At 33.9% G+C, this 21,208-nt stretch overlaps 1 protein-coding gene across 1 annotated transcript; it reads right to left on the bottom strand.

The window, feature by feature from the left end:
- Window positions 1-217: 217 nt before the first annotated feature.
- Window positions 218-20,964, bottom strand: LOC106132442 (NF-kappa-B inhibitor cactus). Its single transcript, XM_013331862.2, has 5 exons — window positions 20,415-20,964; window positions 18,934-19,259; window positions 6,101-6,189; window positions 3,912-4,127; window positions 218-2,485 (listed from the first exon to the last, which is right to left on the bottom strand). The coding sequence occupies exons 1-5, from the start codon at window positions 20,726-20,728 to the stop codon at window positions 2,414-2,416; spliced, it is 1,017 nt and encodes a 338-aa protein (XP_013187316.2). The 5' UTR covers window positions 20,729-20,964; the 3' UTR covers window positions 218-2,413.
- Between the last annotated feature and the right edge of the window lie 244 nt (window positions 20,965-21,208).

Here is a 21,208-nt window from a genome sequence, read left to right as displayed (position 1 = left end):
AATCTACATATACAGTTTACTTACCTACATATGCTAACTAGAAGTACACCCGCGGTCCTGACGTCAGGATGGCGGGTGTACCTATTTTATTTAAAATCTTTACATAGAAGGAGGTACACAGATTTTTAGGAGAGGTACACTAAGGTACACATCAAGTACGTTTTTAATCCAAAACAGATATTTAAATCCGTGAGGTACACCCGCCATTCTGACACACATAATTATTTATACATAATAAACATATTCAGTTTCAAAAGTCGAAAATGGCATTGTATTTATTTTGGAACGAGACCCGAAATATTTAATGACACTTCGGCAAAAATGTTTAGATATTTTGTATAAAGTATCATATGCAACTATAGAGTAAGCAAGGGAAAAGAAGAAAAAGTACATAGTTAATAGTTGTAGAAATGGTATTCTTTGTAGTTATATAAATATTAACAGGCAAAGCCAGCTGGCATACATATGCACATGTATGCCATAGCAACGGTTGCCATGACTTGTTTGGTGAGCGAAAAATATCAGATTTTTATTTCTTTTCAAAAATATAGTCCTTTTCATTTGATTATTTCTCTTCTCTGTTCTCCTGTCTTCTGGAGTGTTTATTCCCGATCTTTCCACTATACTTTCTACAACAGTTGTATTTTTTCCATGATGTAGATAAATAAATAAAAAATACTAAAAATAAGATTATCAGTAAAATTTGTCAACCAATGAAGGTTAGGTTAAAAATACATATATTTTTGGCCACAACGTAAATTAGCTGTAATGTTTTTGATGCTCAAGCAGTTATGCATTCATCGACAAATATAATAACTACATAAGTATTTCATTTCTTTCATTATAATAAAGTAAAGAGGTTTTTATAACGAACGGCAAGTATCGCATCGGGTCAAATGAGCGAATGTTGAAATTTTTTCCTAAAACTTTCCTCACATCTCTGAATTTTAATTGCATTTAAAATAAGTGGCTTAATTTCTGCTCTAGTCTTGATTACTACTTTCCAGAGAAAGTCAGAACAAGACCAGAAAAGTTAGTTGGTAGCTTTTGCTTCATATTTGAAAACAAAAAATCTTCACACAAATATTTCTGGATTAAATATAAAATAATATATCAACTTAATATATTATTCACATTTTTATGAAGACAAAAACTAACATTTGAAAGAAACAAATCATTGCGCCTTTAATTCCAAAGAGCTTCGCTCTCATATATATATACTTATAAAATATGTCTATTTTAACATAGCTTTCATTATAAAATAAAATATTAATAATTATAATAAAATATATATACAAAAAATGGTTGTAGCAAGAGAAAATACCAAATTTAAAAAAAAAATAGAACAAGAAAGTGGAAGATAGTTTTTTATCAAACCTTAAAATATATTATATAATATTAATACAAAGAGTAATAATAATTTTGAGTAATAATAATTTCTGTTGACCAATAGGTTATCTCTCACAACAACTTTTAAATGATTCAAAATAATAACATGATTAATCTTTATTGGACTTTTTAGTAAAGACGTCATGAAGTTCCAATCGATTTAAGTACTGGCTGTATTATGAAAAAAAAAAGGTTTCGGCTGCTATTTTTAATCCGTCGAAAAAATATCATGTTCGAAAATCACAAAAAAAATTAGGAACATTGATATTTTTTTTCTCATGTATCAACCGCGCCAAATCCGCGCAAATAAAGATATTTCAACTTTCGTTTGCGTGAGAATCGGGCCCCTGGTTTAAATACGGAATAGTAAAACATCATAATTTGGCCTCATAATAGAACATACTATAATCGCGTTTATTAACATGAATCTTAAATACCTTAACAACGCACCACAATGAATATTTTATTGCAGAACAAAAATTACCAGTTCCATAAATATAACTACATATACAAATACGGTTAATGTTCAATCACACCTTTAAATTAATTTATTTTACAAGAAAAAAATAATGAGTATGTTTCTCTAATACATAGAATAAAATTAAGGAAACATTATAAATTATTGAAAACCCGTCTTATATGAAAAACAACAAATCTGAAATATTTTTTACAATTTGGGGGTGAAATCATTTAAAATTTACAATGATATTAGGCACATATGCTACGATTAACGTACAAAAAATTGCTGATATTCACATTTCAGCAAAAATTGTAAATAAAAATTTTTTTTTAAATTATTTTTTCCAAAAACAAAACAATTGCAACTTCAAAATGGTTTGACATTAACATAGCAACACTCACACTTAAGATGTTGCCATAATAAATAATTTTTGCCAAACTGTAACTTTCTAAATATTATCGCGCTATAATGTTATGGCAGTAGGAACGACAACAAAAGATACCCTAATATTTCAATCAGTTTCTATATGGTGGATTCTTCTAGATGTTCTGTTTTGGCGCGTTCTCAGGCCACATTGATCGGGTTCAGAGTGTCACGGAGTTTTTCGAATAGGCTGTCGTTGTCGCTGTCGTATGACTGGAAATAAATAAATAAAAATAAAAATATTTCGAAATGTTCATAAACATAATTGAAAAGGAAACTGTGGGTATATTTTTAATATATAATTTTTTAAATCGACGAGTTCGCTTAAAGAGATTTATCAATGTGGATAAGTTTATTTATGTTGTTGACTGTACAACGCAAAAATTATGAAAATATAGACATTTTACTTCATGTTTTCCTTGTACATATTTGTAAACACGCGTCAAACGTATCTAAGTAGTAGTAGGTACTACAATCATTATACGCGATTAACAAATGAATCATTTTAAGAGGAAATCTTTGAATTTACAATCGATTGTTTTTTTATGATGAATGATTTGAACTATAACGTTCATGCATCTCGCTTTAGTCAGAACTGGTGTTACATTAATCAAGATAAACGATAAAGTTAGTTATTAATTTTACTTTGAATCTCTATTCCAACATAAACCCATTCAGCTGAACGTCTTTTCAAGACCGTTGGCTCTGTCTTGCCAGCAAATACGTGACTAAATGTATGTATTAACAGCCTATGCGACGCAGCGTAGTCTGTGTCATAGTACGTCCCGGGTTCGAATTCCGGCCAGTGCATTATGAGAAACGAATTTTTTCTGATTGGGCTGGTTCTTGGATGTTTATCTATTTATTTTAAAATATACTATCGTCGAGCGTAACACAAGTCTCTAACTTACTTCGAGGCTAACTCAATCTGTGCAACTACATTAATATGAACATAGTTTTTTTTTTTTTTTTAATATTATTCTAATAACCATAGTGGAAAAAAATTGATATAGGTATACATTGTTCTCTCAATGGCCTTTCATATCTCATCATATTCTCATGCGCACAATTTTAGTGCACTTAAGACTTTCAAATAATAATTCAGTAACTTTAATCAAGCGGACGTCAAAACGAGGAAATAATTACGTGAAACAAAACAACAACGCTTCTATCAGTTCAACGTTACGTGCCAGTTAAGGAGGTATTACGTAAATAACGACAATGGTGATTAAATCATTGATGCGTTCGATTCTTTGAATATTTGTTTTTCGAATGCCAATTCGAAAACGGATGTCGTTTCGGGAAAACAATAACAAAAAAAGCATTTTACGAGTGGCGTATCACCTTAACAATTTGGCCCGAAGATTCGTTCCCGTGGGAATTTCCCATTTAAACGGATGTTTGCGCCAAACGTATCTGTATATTAAAATGCGAAATGTGGTTACGACTGTGCGTTAGTTAATATATGAGTCAGTCAGTCACCTTTTATGTATTTAGATTTTCCTCGAGTTCAAGGTAGGAAACATTTCACAAGTCTCGAACTTACTTCGAGACTAACTCAATCTGTGTAATTTGTCCCGTATAAATTTATTTCTAAAGTGTGATCAAAACACACAATACACACATAGTTATTACTCACATCATCGTCCTCATCAGATTCCGAGTCGCTGTCATCTTTGAATGCAGCGAATGCGCGCGCGGCGCTGTTCCTCCTCGCGATCCGGCGCGGGGTCCGCCCGGCCCAGTCCCTGGGACTCCTCTCGACGCCGGGACACTGTCCCAGGAGGTACTGCACTAGCGGGACGTCGCCCCGACGCGCCGCGATGTGCAACGCCGTTGAACCGGCGAGGCCCTCCTGTTGAAAAATGACAAAATTTTGTATTTGTGAAGTTATCTTATTATTTCGAAGGGAGAATACATTGAGTGCCGTGTGCGTGTGGTTCCCGGCACCAATATAGAATAGGACAACTCCATCTCTTTCCCATCGATGTCGTAAAAGGCGACTAAGGGATAGGCTTACAAACTTGGATTCTTTTTAGGCGATGGGCTAGCAACCTGTCACTATTTGAATCTCAATTCCATCATTAAGCAAAATAGCTGAACGTGGCCATTTAGTCTTTTCAAGACTGTTGGATCTGTCTTCCCCGCAAGGGATATAGACGTGACCATATGTATGTATGTATGTAGAATACATTGAGGGACAGTCTGCTTCATACATTTGACGAAATACTCGTATTGAAATAATTAGTTTTACATTCATTCATGTTTTTTTTTTAATGTAGACAATGTGCATTCGTTCACGATTTATATTTAAAAGATCTACATTTGTAAATTGGCGTCTGGTGAAAATGCTGCGAAAGTAGTTATAATTAGATTTTAGTGATGTGACGTCAATAAATGATACCTTGTATCCAATTTTTAAAATTAATCTATTCTATTCATGTAAGGTGCTACTGTGGTAGTAATTTTATTTTTGGAAAATTTTAATGCATATTTTTGTACCAGTTCATAGATTACACCTTTGCATTTCAAACTTATAGTTCGCAGCTGTGTCATAAGGACATAACGATACTAACTCCTATATTCATGTCTAGATCCGACACCTAAATATTAATCTTATACGGCCTTTCAGTCTTATCGTACCTGTTGGCTCTATCTTCCCCGTAAGGGATGAAGACGTTATATGTGTATTTACATAGTTAAAAAAATTTACAAATCAAATAGCTGTTCTACCTAGCTCTTATCAGTAAATGAAATACCTTACATTATTTAAAATTTTACAAACACACCTCTACAATCACCACGAATGCTGATATCACGCGCTTTTATGACCAGCATTGCGCATTTGCTTACCGCCGTAACAAATACGGTTTATGAAAAACCCATAAGTGGTATCTTATCTGGCGATTAAGGCGGGTTTTCCTTGGCAATTACGTCAAGTCATATCTGCGGTTAACGTGACTGTAGTCCTTAAGTTCAATTTCGAAAGCCAACTCCCGATTAGGTACTTTTTTTTCTAAATTCGAAGGTAATGAGTAATTTTGCTGGATAGATACCGCACTTGAAATAATCATCCATCATGTTAAATATTTAATACTTAAATTATTTTAATAAAAATAAAATGACAAAAATTTGTTTCATAATGACCAAGCTTGGAATATTAATGTTTTAAAACCAAAAAAAAATTTAAATGTCTCGAATACTAACTTATTATGTACCTACATGCTGTTATGCTATCCATTGGCAGACATATTTTACACCTAAATTAAACTTTAAATTCCATCTTGTACTCGTTAATACTTGTATTAACAGTAAATAAAAACAATTCATTTATTCATGCATTTAATTGCTAGAGACCGTCGTCATCACATCAACGTCATCGTGTTCTGAGAATATTCACGCTTATTCTGGGAGACTTTGTTGTCATCATATGAGTAAATCTATATCCCTCACTATTTTTGTATGAGGTACATATATTAATTTTAAACTGTTAATCCGTAAAAAAATAACAGCTCTACGAAAATAATTAAGGTATTGTCTAAACGGCATACTTTATTTACAGGTAATAAACTAAGATAACGCTTTACCTACTTTGTGTGTCTGTTTATCTTCCCATTTATTTGGAATACTAGCTGTTGTACGCGCCTTCGCTCGCGTAAAATATAACATTGACCTTGTCTTGAACTGACTCTATCAAAAATTAATTTAAACACGACCCCAGTGGCTAAACCTTAATAGCTATTGTTGAACTTAACTAAAATAACTCTGTCTGTACAAAATTTTACATTAAATATAAGTATTTTTGTATGGATATAATTTAAAACGTACCCTCATGTTTATATCGGCACCGTAGTATACTAGCGTCTGTAAAGTCTTGATGTGACCTGTGTTGGCGGCTGTGTGAACGCACGTTTGACCTGAAAAATAATAAAATAAAATTTAAATAACTACATTTTTTTTTATCGAAATAAGGGATTTTAACCCTCACCATGTTGAACAAACAAAAAGGTAAACAAGCAGTATCTAGCTAGATCTATGTCTGTGATTATTTTTAAACACTTATATATTATATAAATATAGCAATTAAAAATAAGTAATTTTATAATAGAAATTTGAGTGCGTTCAACCGGTTGGTATCGAGAAACAAAGACGCGGGGAGGGTATTCCAAGTCTGAGTAATAAAATTATTTCACATATCCTATGAATTACATATGCAATAATTATAAGTACATATTTTATGCGGATCCTTAAAAAAAATTTAATCGGGGTATTCATCGTCCTCCATAACTCGAAAAAGACATTGGTGCATGGCCGCGTAAGGATTTGAAACAATGCCACCCTGTGTTTAAAAAAAAAAATATTGAATGAGGAACTTGTCTTCCATCTCCCCTGATGGTAAGTGACGGTAAAGACGAAGATGTTACATGCCTTTCCAAGTGATACCTTTCCAAGTGATACCTATTTAATCTACTAGTGACGCAGGCATTTCCAAACGGGCACCTTAGCTGTTCAACCGCCGACTTTCATGAAATCGGGGAATTTATCATCGGGAAAACGTGTATTTATCATGGCTGAACGCGGCCAAGTTTTTCCTCTCCATTGCAATACCTAGAAATAGTGAATAATGGACGCACCGCCCCGGGACGGTTTCGTGAAAATCCCAAGGAAAACCGGACTGTTGTTTTGGTATTTTTGCTATTCAGTATCATACGCTTTCGTGGTTTGCCTCTGCTGACTAACTTATGAACAAGTTGGAAATAAAATTTATCAATTCACCGACTCATGTTCTGAAAAGAAGAGTTTTAATGTAATGTGTAATAATAAGTGAGTAATAATGAACTTGTAGATATTTTTATATTGATCAACAACATGCTGTTCTTAAAAGCCAGTACCTACTAATACCATAAGCATAATAAGAATTATATATTTATTAACAAGACAATACAAATTAAAATATGATTTTTTCTTTTGTAATTCTTTGTGATTAAAATAAACATAAGTTTTATAAATATTTATTAGAGAAAAACGTTCATCTTTATGTTTTCTATTATAATCTATGCCTTACACCATTGATGGACAAAGGATTTTGTGCCCTTTAATTTTCCATTAATTCTCTCCGCAAGGGGGGTGTAGACGTGGAAATATTTATACGTATATACAAGTATTGCATCAGATATAATTAGACAAATAATAATACTCCATTACTCATCACACAAACAATTGAAATTACTTTAAGTAAACCACCATAAATTGCAATTGTACCTTATTTTAACAAGAAAAGGTACTTCGGCTTAGTTGTAAAAAAGTGGGATTCCCAGAATGTGGAATTCCAAAAGACCGGATTCGTCCAGAGGCCGGTAACCGCGGGACCCTTGAATAGGATGGTTTATAAGCAAAAGGAATTCCATAAAATTCGGTACTGTCTTTGTAACTGACAAAGACAGTTTCGAATGCTTAATAGTCTGCTGTTAAACAACGCAACGCAGTTTCACGCATCATATTTGCAATTAGGTTAAATTTGAACTAAATGTTTGTTTGTTTGTTTGTAAACTCTTAATTGCACATAAAAAAATGTTTCAAAAATAGAACATTCATTGGATATAGAAGAATATGTACAATGGCGGACTTATCCCAATGAAAAGTATTGAAAATTAGGAACTGATAAGGTGCTTTGGAATAATTTCGTCAAAATTCCATGCGAATTTCATTAATAACGAGAAAAGAATTGTAATGTTTGTACCGAATCAACTCAAAAACTACTGGACTGGTCATCACGAAAACGCTGAACTTGGCATATCAGTTTTTTTTTAAGACTGTTGACTCTGTCTACCTCGCAAGGGATATAGACGTGATTATATCCTACAGTCGAACAAAGGATCTTCTTATACGTCTTCGGCCGAGTTAAAAAAAAGCGGGAATTCCAAAGTGAAAGAGGAATTCCTACCAACCGGAATTTCCTGGCGACAAGCAACCGCAGGGCTATTGAAAAGGTCGGATTAAAAGCATGGGCCTTTAAGAGACAACTGTAATTTTACAGTATATCGTTTTAAAGTAGAGGAATAAAATTGAAGACGAGATGCTTAAAGGGAAATAATAACCTTTAATAATAAATATCTTTTAAAGCGTGTCAATAGTTGAAAATACCTGCATTACTTTCAAATTTTAGAGTCACATGTTTTTCATCATGATATAATACTTATTGTAAATATTTTAGTCCCTTCAATAAAGCTGTAATACTTTCAACACAATTTATGTTTCTATACAGAATCTCGCGATTCTATGTACCAGGAAGGTAGGTTCTAGGTAGGTAGTTAGACAAAAGCAATCATCTTAGACCGAATTACAAAAATGTGGAAAACCCAAAATGAAGAATTTGGACCGAGCGGATTTACCCAGAGGCAGATGACCGGAGGCAATTTATATTGCCTACATTTTAAAGCAATTAAAAAAATATTAAAGTGACAACGAGTTTAAAATATTAAAGTGACACTTCTAACGAGTTTTTATTTTATTTTTTTAATTTGAACAAACCAAATCGAAAGTGAATTCGTTGGTTGGAATTGAAGCATATTCAACCGTCATGATTACACTTCTGAAAGTCTCTTTACGACGACTTAGTCAATCACTCGAAACATTTGACACTATCTACCCCGTAAGGTAACAAATGATACAATACAAATAATCACGTCTTTATCCCTTAAAGGGCAGATAGAGCCAACAATCATGAAAATACTGGCAGGCGGCCACGTACAGCTTTATGGCTTAATGATGAAATTGAGATTCAAATAGTGACAGGTTGCTAGCCCATCGTCTACAAGCAGAATTCTAAACATATAAGTCTTGATTGACTTTTACCGAGAAGAGAAACAACTGGCACATTATACAATTTGTGATTTGCTTCACTACCAAGCATGGAAACAATGGAATCGTAGAAGTCACACGTTTGATCGCCATTGGTCCGCTTTACTTATAGTCTAAGATCCGGCTGCAAAATCACTACGTTCATCGCGTAGTTAATCAAACTCACATTTTAACATACATTTATGAATAGGATAATACATAGATAATAGGGTGCCAGTCAATAAGTGGCCGCAAGTAATTTTAATTAAAATAATGTTAATTAATTTTCCAAAAAAAATTTCGTTCACTTGTTTTTTAAATAAAATATCATCCACATCATAGAAATGTATGTAAAGAATTCGAAAATCAATGGGTGCCGTTACACACTCGGCCGCAACTACTACGCAGCCAGGTGTAAACAGGTAATATTTTGGTCTATTTATACGTTCATGTCGTACACGCATGTTTTTTATATCAAATTAAAGCTAATTTTTTTTTTAATATGACTTTTTTGAATATACCTCGAGTTTTTAACAGCTAGCAACCCTAATTTGCGGCCATTTATTCACAGGCAGCGATATATCATCATATTAAAAAAAAAATAGCTTTAATTTGATATAAAAAACATGCGTGTACGACATGAACGTATAAATAGACCAAAATATTACCTGTTTACACCTGGCTGCGTAGTAGTTGCGGCCGAGTGTGTAACGGCACCCATTGATTTTCGAATTCTTTACATACATTTCTATGATGTGGATGATATTTTATTTAAAAAACAAGTGAACGAAATTTTTTTTGGAAAATTGATTAACATTAATTTAATTAAAATTACTTGCGGCCACTTATTGACTGGCACCCTATTATCTATGTATTATCCTATTCATAAATGTATGTTAAAATGTGAGTTTGATTAACTACGCGATGAACGTAGTGATTTTGCAGCCGGATCTCGTACTATTAGGACTCCTCTTCAGATAGGGACCAGGACGCCAGGCAGATGATGACAAGATTTTAACTATACAATTAATTATTCCCCGATGATCTAACGTTAACGTTGTACCAACGACCTCTATCTGCACATTTCTTGAGTCAAGGACGTGCAAATCCGCGACCAATACACCGTATAGTAGCAATGATTGACGCAAGCTTATTAGGAATAATAAAACGTTATTTAATTATAACATCCTATCCGGTACTCTTAAACGAACGATTTCGTTGAAAATTGATGTCTAAGTAAAGTAAGTATAAGTATAATCACGTCTTTATCCCTTGCGGGGTAGACAGACAGAACCAACAGTGCCTAAAAGACCAATAGGCCACGTTCAGCGGTTTGGCTTAATGATAGAATTGAGATTCAAATACTGACAGGTTACTAGCCCATCGCCTAAAAGAAGAATCCCAAGTATAGTATATTGCTGTATAGATGGGAGAGCCAAAAATCCATACTTCTATTAAGAATTGTTGTTAGGTTACGGTCACCCAGGTACTACATGATAACACGACTCTTACCCAGAGAGTAAAGATAGAAAGAGTATCTACATCTTCCCACTCGCATCTAGTTATATTGCTTTATCCAAATTCATCGATATTTTCATTCAAGCTCGGTTTAAGATGATTTTAACATATTTTTTTTTTTAATTTACCCACTTCTTATCTCATAGGTTTCCATTTCTTACAATCACGAGTACCCTTATAAATTTTGTGATTCTATAACTAAAACATCATCGGAATCGGACTGACTCGATAACCAATGACTTCGATGCGTTTTCTATACCTGTTTACATACACAATAAGTACGAGTATAGATCCTCGCAACGTCGCGTTGTAGGTTTGGAACGATTCCAATATTCACTACAATTTTAGCACGAACAAAAATAACTTTAGGTGTGGTTTTCAGTGGAGAAGTTTACATTCACTACATCTTCCTCTCTAGGGTCTGAAGGAAGATTGTTGTTTATTATGTCAAGACTTTTTATATTGTAATGTCTTTTAAGGAGTCATTTACATGCATTATTTTATAAACTAGCTGTGCCCGCGACTTCGTCCGCATGGAATAGTTATTTTGGGCATCATTGAAGCACCCCAGGATGAATAATTTTACCCGTTTTTTTTCACATATTCCATTATTTCTTTGTTCCTTATAGTGATAGCTGCGTGATGTTATATAGCCTAAAGCTTTCCTCTATAAATGGTCAATTCAACACAAAAAGAATTTTTCAACTCGAACCAGTAGTTCCTGAGATTAGCACGTTCAAATAAACAAAGAAATTTTTCAGCTTTATAATATAAGTGTATATACTAAAGGTAATGATTCTAAATGTCCGAGATAAAATAAAGGTACGTTACGTGCGCGTTTAATACCTGTATTACCTATTTACAAATAGGAAAGATTTAGCTGAGGCTTCTGACTCGGCGGTGGTAGAAGTCATATCATTCTATGCATTGACAATAGAAAAAGATTTACATGCTGTTTTGAACAGACTTAAACTTAAAACAACAGCTGTGAACGTTAACCAGACAATATGATAAAGAAAGTTCAGGTAAAAAAAAAGACACAATGTGCCTGAAAAAGTGCAAATAAATATTGCAAAAATCTGTTCTTCCTAAAAACAGTTTCTTTTTTCCATCGAATGACTCAAAATCAATGACGTAGTTATTAGATCTTACTCGTCAAGAGTAAACGTGGTCACATGATTGCAGACTGGTTAGTTTATTAAGATGACATAATTTATTACAGCATTTATTATATGTATAGATGTGCGCAGCGTAGCAGAATTTTATATTTTTTATGTTCATGTAGGAAAGCTTGAGTATACGAAAACTTTTTTATTTAACTACTCTAACAAAAGCAGAAATGTACTAATTCCTAAATGACGACGCGCAAAAGGCGGGTTCGTCGGCGATTCCAGACTTTTACAAAAGTAGAATAAAGTTGCGATTGAAACAGATTTAACGGGATATAATAAATGGAAAAAGGAAGTTGCTTTCAGCCACGACACCGTGTGAAAGAAAGAAAAAATATTATAAATTACATGGTCAATGATGGAATGAAATCTAATTTTCATCATAAGCCATTACTACTGAAAGTGACCTTTTAGTATTTTCAAGACTCAACCTGTGTAATGTAAGGGATTAAAACGTTATTATTTGTGTGTACGTCTTTAATATGTAATGTTTCAGATATAACATTCAATAAATACTACATATTATCTATTGAATGTTATTGTTATGATAATAGATGTTACACCATTCAGGCATTGATTTTTTTTTAAATACAGCCAATAAATAAACCTATTAAATTTCATATCGTTTCAATTAGTATTAATGATACAAATACATTGAGGGCGGGCCTTGTACTAAATGGGGGTTTCCAGTGCTCATCATAAGGGCCTGTGTTATGGAAATTTCCACTATCAATGAGGAATCAAGTGTGGAAATAATTATCATTAACGATAATGAATTTAGTTAGATGGATGTTGTAATAATAGATTTTAGAGTTCCGGAAAGCACGTTGAGGCATTTATAGGTACAAGTTGTGAAATGGTTTCATAAAAATTTAAAGAAATATAACAATGAAACGTTTCATATGAATTTTTAAAAGTAATAAATTTATTTATTGACCATACTAAGCATTGTATGAGCGCCGACGACCGAACAAGCAATTATAAGCGGTACCGTTTCGTTTAAACTTCTTTTTCGTTGAATTTCTAATCAATCATTATCTTTTACCAAATAATGATCTAATTAATATCTCAGTAATAAATAACGTAAGAGCCGCATTCTTAGACAACCATATGTTAAAAAAATTGCTGTACAAACAAGGTGTGCGTTACACGCATAGTAAATTGGTTCAAGTACGATCATGGTTACTTTTCATTAAGTATACCAAGCAAGCAAATAATTTATTTTGTTTTTCTTTTTCTTATGGTGCAATATAGAGTCTATCTATCTATATTTTGTCTTAAATTGATTCGCTGAATATAGGACACAAATGACATAGTTTGTTTGCAACGTGGTATAAAATAAATGCGAGTTCAAACCAAAGATATAGATCGAAATAGATACCGCGAATGTTACATACGTACACTATATTTTCGTTCCAAATCTGTAACGGTAAAATCTTAAGAAGACTAACGTAATAAACAGAAAATAATTAAGAAGATACCTCCGAGTAAATACGTGGTTTCGTCTTTACTCCCAAAGTAAATGTTGGTTCATTAAATTTTTTTTATGTAAAAGTAGTGTGGCCAATTACGAGAGTTCTTTCTCGTCTTTGACCACGCTAAAGTATGTTGTATAAAAATTATTCAATACACAGTGACTCTTAAAACACGCTAGGTCAAAATCTTAAAAATCAAAATGTTTACCCATTTATTTATGACATTTCGAATTTCATAAAGATGAACACTACAGGCGTCATCTATTTCGAGCTATGTCCGCGTTGTAAACAGTAGTAGTAACGGGGAAAGGTTGGGGGGGGAGCACGACTAGCTAACCTGACGTCAGCGGAGGCGCGCGCGGGCGCATGATGGGGTTTTCCCAGCAATGCGATCTCGCGACAATTGCGCACTCGCAATGTGGCAGCGACGGTGAACACAAATATGGACATGGACGACTCGAAAGGTTACCAATGACTCAAATAGGGTCAAAACAAAAATATCCATTCATATTATGATAATGGGAAATTGTGATGTCATAAGTTTTAAAATAATGATGAAGAAGTTATTAGAGATACAATCACGAGACTATGAGGGTATGGTATAGATGGACGATATGGTCATAGGCGACGGTTTCCATAATGACTCAAATCAGTTCAAAACAAAGTCATTGAGACTATGGTAGACGATGATGTCATTAGTTTTAACTTTATAATGTTTAACTTAAATACGCAGATTACATGAAATACAAAAAGCAACCCAAGAAACATTATAATCTCATGATCTGCGGGCTTGGTGAATGAATCATGGAATTATGATAAAACATCTGATGATCGTTAACAGTTAACCAGTTTAGAAGACTAAACAGAATAAATTTCATCGTTCGTACATATATATGTATGGATATAATCACGTTTATACAGCTTGCGGGGTAGACATAAGTCACAGTCTTGAAAATAATGAAAAGCCACGTTCAGATTCTTAAGTCTCGCTACACTTAAACTTTAAGAACGAAGAATCGATGCTTAGCCGTTGAAGAGCTAGTTACAGAACAGGAAATAAAGACATGACATTTAACTGCTTCCGGTATCCTTGAAGTCTAGTTAAACCCATATTTATGAAATGATCAAATTTTTATATTCTGCCTTCATAAAACAAGGAAAGACGAGTTTAAAATTTATTAATATCCATTTGTTTCTTTTTAAAATAATACATATGCTGTTTAATAATTTCAACCAGCTGTTTTGTGGTTCGAATGTCATGATACAATTACAAATCGACTATAATTTGTATCATGAGAGGCGTTATACTAAAAAAAGACACCTACACTGTGTTTTACTAAAAGTATTTTATTTTCTATTATGATGCACCGTTGATCAAAGACCTCCCCTTTCTTCTTCCATGTATTTTTGTCGAAGGCACGATCTTGCTGTAAACTCCAAAAATCAATTCATCCATCAATCTTCTTCATGATTCCCTAACCTTCCATACCCATTGAGTTGCCATTAAGACGTCATTCCATAAACATGTTGCTCAACACTGGATTATATCTCGCTTGATATAAGAAGTGCCGTTGTTGGGTCGTACCCGGCACCAATGCTTAAAAGAACAGGACTCTCTTTCCCATGGATGTAGTAAAATGCGACTAAGCGATAGGCTTTTAAACATGGGATTCTTCTTGTAGGCATTTGAATCTCAACTCTATCATTGGGCCAAGCAGCTGAACGTGCCTTTCAGTCTTTCTGTCTGTTAGCTCTGTCTACCCCACAAGGGCTATAGACATGACTGTATGTATGATACATGAAAGATATTGTGCAATGATAACCGGCCAAAAAGCAAACCGTTAGAAAGTACAATCAGCGAGTGTTGCAACAGCACAGCACAGCCACGTGAAGCCCCAACTGGAAATACCATTGTGCCTCGTGCAGCATCACGAATCACTTTCACGTGGGGATAACCCCGCCGTGAAACATCAACTGTTTCCACTTTTACGAGTACAGTCGACCTTCTAAAATACCCAGCGGTTTTCCTGAGGTGCGCCAATGTTTGTGTAAGGACAAGCTTTGTTGATAACACAGCGATGGCTGATAAAGTGGAATTAATGTTAATGATATGTATAAGCGTGTCACCGTGGATGGAAGTCAAGGGAAATCGTAGCTGTTATACGCAGGTAAAAAACCAATATTGGTTAATGATATAACAGCAATGATTTCAAATAGAGATGCGTACATCAAACTAATAATAAATTAAAGTTTTAAAATAAAACAAAAATATTATAAGGCTGATTTAAAGAGAGAGAAAACCATCATCGATCAAGGTAAAACCCGTATCATTAGTATGCATACATAATGATTGCAATTCCAATGATAATTATCATCAGACTGGGGTATCCCAAACGTTAGCCAAACGAGCGCGACGCTTTCACTCACCGCATGAGACGGAGGCCTAAGCGTTGGAAATACCCAACAAATTCGTGTAGGTAGGTGATCGGCCTCAAATTATAACCAGTTATACAATCTGTTGTATTTAAATTTATAAAAAAAAAATCGTCTTCAACTACTTAACAGTAGTGTGACGTGTGATGCTGCGTGACTGACAGACAATGCATGGTAGAAAACAAATGCACTGAGTTGAAAACGTTGAAGTGTTGATTCCTGTTAGAACATTTTAACACATTTCCAAAAATTTATAAACTAGGAAACAGATTAAGTGGGCTAATGGCGGATTTTTTCCGAAAAGAGTTCTTTTCTATCTTCTATCCATGGTTACAATAAAGAGATTTCAAGGTACCCATTAACAATGCAAGCGTAGTGAAAGAATTCACATTTATTTGTATTTGGACGATGTCCAAAACATTTACTACCGCCGTTAAATTTAATCTTATATTCGGGAATGGATGCAATATTTGTGTGCCAGACACACAAACCAACACAAACACGTACTTTTCCAGATGTTGTAATTGAAACAAAACACAAAGTTGGGCTAAATTTAAACAACTTAGAAACTCGCTACATTCTAATTCTATTGTCTGCACATCAAAATCAGTAACACTTCACGTAACTAAAGAAAATATAGAAAAACCCAAATCAGATGCGATGATATTTACCGATACGTATATCTACACAACACAAGCATGGGTATTTCCATTGGGTTCATTGATATGTGTGAAGGATTTCTAATGACGACAGTGGGTGAAACTTTGATCGTCTTTGCCGCCGTTGCTAAGCCTTTCTAGATAATGCCAAAGCATATCTTTATATCTGCGTCAGAAGGTGGTTATTGTGCATAATTAGTTGCCAAGGATACATGGTTAAAATTATCGAGTAGACTTTCTTACTTTTTCGGCATAGTATTATTAAAGTCATCGTTTCATTGTTTCGGCTCTGAAAGGTCCAGTATGTTCGTCGACACTTATAGCATTTTCAGAGTTATTTTATAGATCCTTCTGTAGAATTCCATTTAAATATAAGAAGTAATTTTTGAAGTTTATGTTTGACGTACCTAATAATACTCTCTTATTTATAATCTAATTGCAATTCAATAATTCTATGAATAGCATTTTATCCTTGTACAATAAAGGGAATTTCATTCATTCATATTCGTCGTTCGTCTTTCCCTATTTCTGGTTTTACATTATTGTAACAAGGCTTTTCCTCTCTCCTCAAGAATTTCCATTAGCAGAATTACCTTCAATTCACTTGCTTATTTAAAAATATCTTTAACAACATACTTATTTAGATATTATGTGGTCCATTAAATTATTAATTTTGGTCCAGTAAAGGCAAACCTGTTTTAACCATATATTATAAATAAAAACTAAATTTTAAATGATTCAATATTTATTGTATTGTTTTGTTTACATTATCCGAGCTATCACACGTGGCGAAGTTACAATGTTTTATTCATTCCTTTCAATGGAAAATCTAGGACTGGATTTTCCCGTTGCAGTAAACAAATAAAACGTCAATTTATAAATGTAGTCCATAAACCCACATTAGATCATTAATATGTATTTAACTTAATAGCTCATAATAAACTTAATTTCATACTGCACAAAATATGCAGTCATAGCAAAGAATGAGACTGATTATATCAAGTTACGTATATTGTTTTCACGCGAAGTCAAACCGTAGCGATAGACATTCTTTCTTTTAATGCGTAATGCAACTGCTAGTAGTTTAAAATTTGAACGTCAAAAATTTCCTATTCCAACTTAAATTTTAAAGTTATTTCCACCGCTAGACTTAATTTCACGGTGTCACAATGAGTGCTCATCTATAATTTTTTTAATCTATGTCAATCTATTACGTCACAACCATTGGGATGCGCCAAGCGCGGTGCATTCACACGTAAACAATGCAGATCCGCGTCTTAGCGATGCAAAAGAAACAAGTTCTAATTAATCCAATTCAATTGAATGAATGACATAGTACAGTCTAAGAAAAAAAATATAAACACATCTCTACGATTTTGAATCTTAAACCGTTGACATAAGAATTAATTCGATAGTTTTATGTTGCGTCGGCGCCGAAGGATTAGGTGCTACATAACTATTGTTTGATGAAGTTACCTACTTAGGTCACGTGAAGTTAAAAGACCGGTCTGCGTCCGGATAGCAAGATATAACGAAAAAATATCATCTCATCGCGTAAGGTTAATGTCCTGTTCCAAATCTTCTTCATGCTTGTGCTGGGAGTTGTTGGGAAAAATTAACTAGCTTCTCCAGAAACAACATAGTAGTTAGTACTTTTTTGTGAAGTGTGGCCCAATCTTAGCCTGAATGGCTAAGATCTTTAGTTTAATTAATTCTTAAAATAAATAATCATCAATTTGACGACTTTAAAGATAGTTTAAACCGTTAAAAAACATTCTATCAAGGGTATCATGATAAGAAGTTAAGGTGCCCGCTGTTGGAATCTTTGGAAAAACCTGTACAGGTAGGCAGACGCGGGTTTTTACCATTTAAAACCAAATGATGGCTCATTCGATGTAGAAACATAAGTACAGTTAGAACTCCAAATAGGGTTAAAAGGTGAGGTAAGGGTGTGGTGGTGTTTTTGCAGAAAACCTTCATTGCATTAGGCTTTGAAGGTAAGGTATGCAAAAAAAAGTATTTCAAGAAATATATCGCTTTGCTTTTGTTTGTTTGATAACATTACTTACAAGTTAGATCTCGTTATCCGGGGGTTTAGGAGTGACACAGTTTTTCCAACAATAACAATAATTGTGAAATCGATTGCATAAGAAAGTCATAAATTAATCAAGTGTCATTAGGTAATACGAAATTAATAGCAATAACAGAGATTTTTTAACACTGCTTGAAAGTGGACGTACAAACTTACCTAGCCACTACTCGATATATTGCTAGGTGGACCATCGACTGGATAGGAAAGATTGAAATAGGATGATGAAATTATCGATTAAACTAAAGGATGTCCGCGGCTCCACCGTGTTTATGTTAAAATCCCGGTAATTTCCGTTCCCGTCGGAATGTCGGTACCTAAATCCTCTGTCTATGCTCACCATAACCCTAGAGAATCTACGCGCCAAATTTCAGCTTCCTACTTCCAGTATTTTTGAATAAACGTAGTCTGTCAGTCAGTAACTCTGTAATGGAAGAGTTTTTTTATAAATATACTTATATTTTTTTAAATTACTCACCATTATAATTCTTCTGGTTTAATATCGCAGCCATTTTTCTCATAGGGTGTTCTTTGACCGGTGCCAGAAGCGCCTTCAGACATTCCACATGGCTCATTTCTGCAGCAATGTGTATCGGAGTTTGACCTCTTCGGTCCCTGGCTGCTATTGAAGCTCCGGCGACAACTAGCATCCTCGTTATGACTTCGTGGCCACTCATAGCGGCCAGATGAAGAGGTGTATGGCCGTATTCGTTGGGCATATCGAGCCATGATTTGTCGGGGCACAAGTTGATGAGCGTGCTGACTGATTTCTGGCAACCATGGACTGCGGCTATGTGTAATTGTCTGGAGAAGAGAATGTGAGGTTATTTTTAAGGCAGTTGAAGGGAAAGCCTAGTAGAATACTGCAAGAAAAAACATGATAAAGAAAGCTGTCGAGTTGGATGTCATGTCACAATTAAGCAAAACTCAAATATAATTAGAGGCACTAGTTTGACATATTTAACGTCTCAGCCTTAAGTCTGCTGTAGGATATAGGCCTATCACTAAAGAAATCATTCAACCTAACAAGTTAAAAGCTAGGTTTGGTTGCACAAATAATAGCTATAACTGCATAACAAAAGATAATAAGCCAGTCAAACTGACTACATCTGGCGTTCAGATTTAGTTTCATTTAAAGCACATATTTAAGTCCTAGAAGCCTCAGCTTTTATTTCCCTCCTACAATTGATAACTACCTACTTATTAAAATTATAGTAAGTTACTTGCTGAGGGTGTTTAAGCATGGCAAAATTTAAAAGCATTGTGCCTTAAAGTTTCATATTCATTTATTTCAAAAACAATATTTAATGTATTGAAATTTGATAAGTAGACAATAACTAAAAATAATAATACATAAAACATTCTCCACAAAAAATAATATTACCCATACCCTCATTATTGAATAGTTAAAAATAAATAGTCACAAAAAATTATTATTAATAATAAACATAGCATTTTCTTCTAAATTACTTCCCATCAAGGTTCATCATCATTCTACAAATAATTCAAAATCACTACTCAATGAAAAACATTAATTAAATCAGTTAACTGTTTTTTTTCTATAAAATGATGAAGATGTAATATGTTTCATATTACATCTTCAAACTTTAAAGTAATCAATAGTAATTTCAGTAAATACCGTCTTTAATAAATGATGCCCCAAATAGTTAAAGAAACCTTCAACAAACCCTTTTAAAATATGAACTCTTATAATATAATATATCTTACAAACATGGTATTCTGCACTCTAAGCTTAGGTTGTAAGCTAACATAACATTATGATGTTATGTTAGCTTACAGCCTAAGCTTAGAGCATAACATAACATTAAGACGTTATGTTAGCTTACAGCCTAAGCTTAGAGCGCAGAGTACCATGTTTGAAAATAATCAAATAGCACAGGGCTCTGGTGACCTTGACGATCGAGCGTAAGGCATTGGTAATTTATCTTAGACACTTACGAATCCCCATCCTCATCTTGTTGAAACAGAACATTTAAGATCGCAATATCTGCATTTCTGGGTTCCACCACCCGTGGCGGTTCAGTAGGCGTATCCAAGTCCAATAAAGACAAATTTTCTGATAAACACACAACACCACTATCAGGATTCACATCAGCAGGATCTACACTTGCGCTATGCAAATTTTTACTATCACTATCTAAATTTGCTCCACTTTCTAATTCGCTAGAGAACAGCTGTTCTCCAGATAAAAAGCCAGAGTCTGTGTTTTCATCCTCATGGAGTTTGGTTTCGTTTCCTTTCTTGGCACTCATTTTGTATGTACTTCACTACACTAACGCGCGAAAACAAGAGTTTAAATTAACAACAGAAGAACGGTTTCATTGTTTAAAATAAATATTTTCAGAATTCAAGAATCTTTGCACGAAAGACACGTTTATATACAATAGAAATAACAAAAGCGAATAACAATATCAAGTGGTCTACGAAAAACATGCACTCGTATACGATGTACACCACAGACTAAATAGAAAATTCTGTACGCCTGCACACTTGGAATTGGATTGGTTGATTTGTTTAACTAAATAAAGTTCATTGAGTGAGTGAGTGAACCTTATGAGAGCGAGCAAGCAAATTTCCCAAAGTAGGGGTGTGGTGAAGTGAAAATTAATCACTTTACTACAAGCGAAATTTTTTAGAGTTCCGTAGCCAAATCGAAAAGAGTACCCATAAAGTTATTTTCACATCAGATATCCGAATACTTAATCAGACCCTTTAGATTCAAGGTGTTGTCA

The sequence above is a fragment of the Amyelois transitella genome, chromosome 14 (genome assembly GCF_032362555.1).
Source record: "Amyelois transitella isolate CPQ chromosome 14, ilAmyTran1.1, whole genome shotgun sequence".
Classification (NCBI taxonomy): domain Eukaryota; kingdom Metazoa; phylum Arthropoda; class Insecta; order Lepidoptera; family Pyralidae; genus Amyelois; species Amyelois transitella.
The sequence above is the reverse complement of the archived record's forward strand: the minus strand, read 5'-3'. Positions and strand labels throughout refer to the sequence as shown.

Excerpts from the sequence above, each read along its gene's own strand:
- LOC106132442 (XM_013331862.2), bottom strand. The coding sequence starts at position 20,728 with ATGAGTGCCAAGAAAGGAAACGAAACCAAACTCCATGAGGATGAAAAC. Across the intron at positions 19,260-20,414 it reads CAAGATGAGGATGGGGATTC|ACAATTACACATAGCCGCAG; the intron begins GTAAGTGTCTAA and ends TCTCTTCTCCAG. Across the intron at positions 2,486-3,911 it reads AATCTGATGAGGACGATGAT|TCATACGACAGCGACAACGA; the intron begins GTGAGTAATAAC and ends ATTTATTTCCAG.